Below are 1,743 nucleotides of genomic sequence, written 5' to 3' on the forward strand. Positions count from 1 at the left end.
AGTGATGTGATGTGGAATAGTCCCAGAGAACAGTAGTGAGGATAACAATAGGAATGTTGTTGATTAGTGACCTGGACCAGAGTCGGACTGGAACACCAGCTGGGAGTAATGCTGAGTGATGAACCCTTTTTAAACATCTAATTGACCAATGTTTTTCTGTGAGTTCAATGTGTTTCTCTAGAGATGAAATCAGATGAAGCCTGAACTGTGTGATGTTGTCGTTTCACAGGCCAATATTCTACATAGTTTAGCGCAGAAAACCTGGTCTAATTAACTACAATGACCATAAGCCCTCTTGTCTGTGTGGGAGAGAGAAGACAGAAGACGAGGGATGGAGAGCAGTTGCTTCGAGAGGTATCTCTACCTGAAAATACATGATCTAAGTGATTGATAGTTGTTGGTATTCAGCAGTTACAAAGTATACCGTATTTACTATGAACAACTACTAAAATAGTGATTCTGTCAGACAGCACAGGGAGCAGCTCTATAGAGATGAGATGACTTAGTGATTCTGTCAGACAGCACAGGGAGCAGCTCTATAGAGATGAGATGACTTAGTGATTCTGTCAGACAGCACAGGGAGCAGCTCTATAGAGATGAGATGACTTAGTGATTCTGTCAGACAGCACAGGAGCAGCTCTATAGAGATGAGATGACTTAGTGATTCTGTCAGACAGCACAGGATCAGCTCTATAGAGATGAGATGACTTAGTGATTCTGTCAGACAGCACAGGAGCAGCTCTATAGAGATGAGATGACTTAGTGATTCTGTCAGACAGCACAGGGATCAGCTCTATAGAGATGAGATGACTTCGAGTGATTCTGTCAGACAGCACAGGAGCAGCTCTATAGAGATGAGATGACTTAGTGATTCTGTCCAGACAGCACAGGATCAGCTCTATAGAGATGAGATGACTTAAGTGATTCTGTCAGACAGCACAGGAGCAGCTTTATAGAGATGAGATGACTTAGTGATTCTGTCAGACAGCACAGGAGCAGCTCTATAGAGATGAGATGACTTAGTGATTCTGTCGACAGCACAGGGGCAGCTCTAAGAGATGAGATGACTTAGTGATTCTGTCAGACAGCACAGGAGCAGCTCTATAGAGATGAGGATGATGACCTGGAATGAAATAATAAAGTCATCAAATAGAACCCTCACTCTTCCCTTCTCTACCACCTCCTCCCTCATCACCTCTTCTCTCTCTTCTCCTCTCCTGTCCTCTTCTTTCCTCTCTCTTCTTCTCTCCCCTGTGTCCTCTTCTCTTTCCTCTCTCCTGTTTCTCTCTTCTTCTTTCCTCTCTCCTGTCTTCTCTCTCTGTCTCTCTCCTGTCTCCCCCCCCCCCCTCTCCTTCCCGTCCTCTTCTTCTCTTCTCTCCCCTTTCTTGCTGTCTTCCCCCTGTCTTTCTCTCCGTCTTCTCTCTCCGTCTTCTCTCGTCTCTCCCTCCTCTCCTTCCCTCCGCCCTCTTCTTTCTCTGTTTCTCCTCCTTCTCTCTGTCTTTCTCCTGTCTTCTCTCTCCTGTCTTCTCCTGTCTTCTCTCTCCTTCTCTCTCCTTCTCTCCTGTCCTCTTCTTTCTCTTCTCTCTCCTTCTGCTGTCTTCTCTCTCTCCCTCTCTCCGTCTCTCTCCTGTCTTTCTCTCCTTCTCTCCTGTCTCTCTCCCTTCTCTCCTCTGTCTTCTCTTCTTCTCTGCTGTCCTCTCCAGGGGAGTTCCAGGAGGATCTGTTATGGTTCTGTTATGGTTC

At 46.0% G+C, this 1,743-nt stretch overlaps 1 protein-coding gene across 1 annotated transcript in view; it reads left to right on the forward strand.

Moving 5' to 3' along the window:
- The window catches only part of LOC106591830 (UDP-GlcNAc:betaGal beta-1,3-N-acetylglucosaminyltransferase-like protein 1), a 26,088-nt gene extending 25,814 nt beyond the window's left edge, over positions 1 to 274 (forward strand). Inside the window, exon 7 of the mRNA XM_045711149.1 lies at positions 230 to 274. Within this exon, the coding sequence (XP_045567105.1) occupies positions 230 to 274 (45 nt within the window). The remainder of the gene's footprint in view (positions 1 to 229) is intronic.
- Positions 275 to 1,743: the final 1,469 nt, after the last annotated feature.

Source organism: Salmo salar, unplaced genomic scaffold (assembly GCF_905237065.1).
Source record: "Salmo salar unplaced genomic scaffold, Ssal_v3.1, whole genome shotgun sequence".
Taxonomy (NCBI): domain Eukaryota; kingdom Metazoa; phylum Chordata; class Actinopteri; order Salmoniformes; family Salmonidae; genus Salmo; species Salmo salar.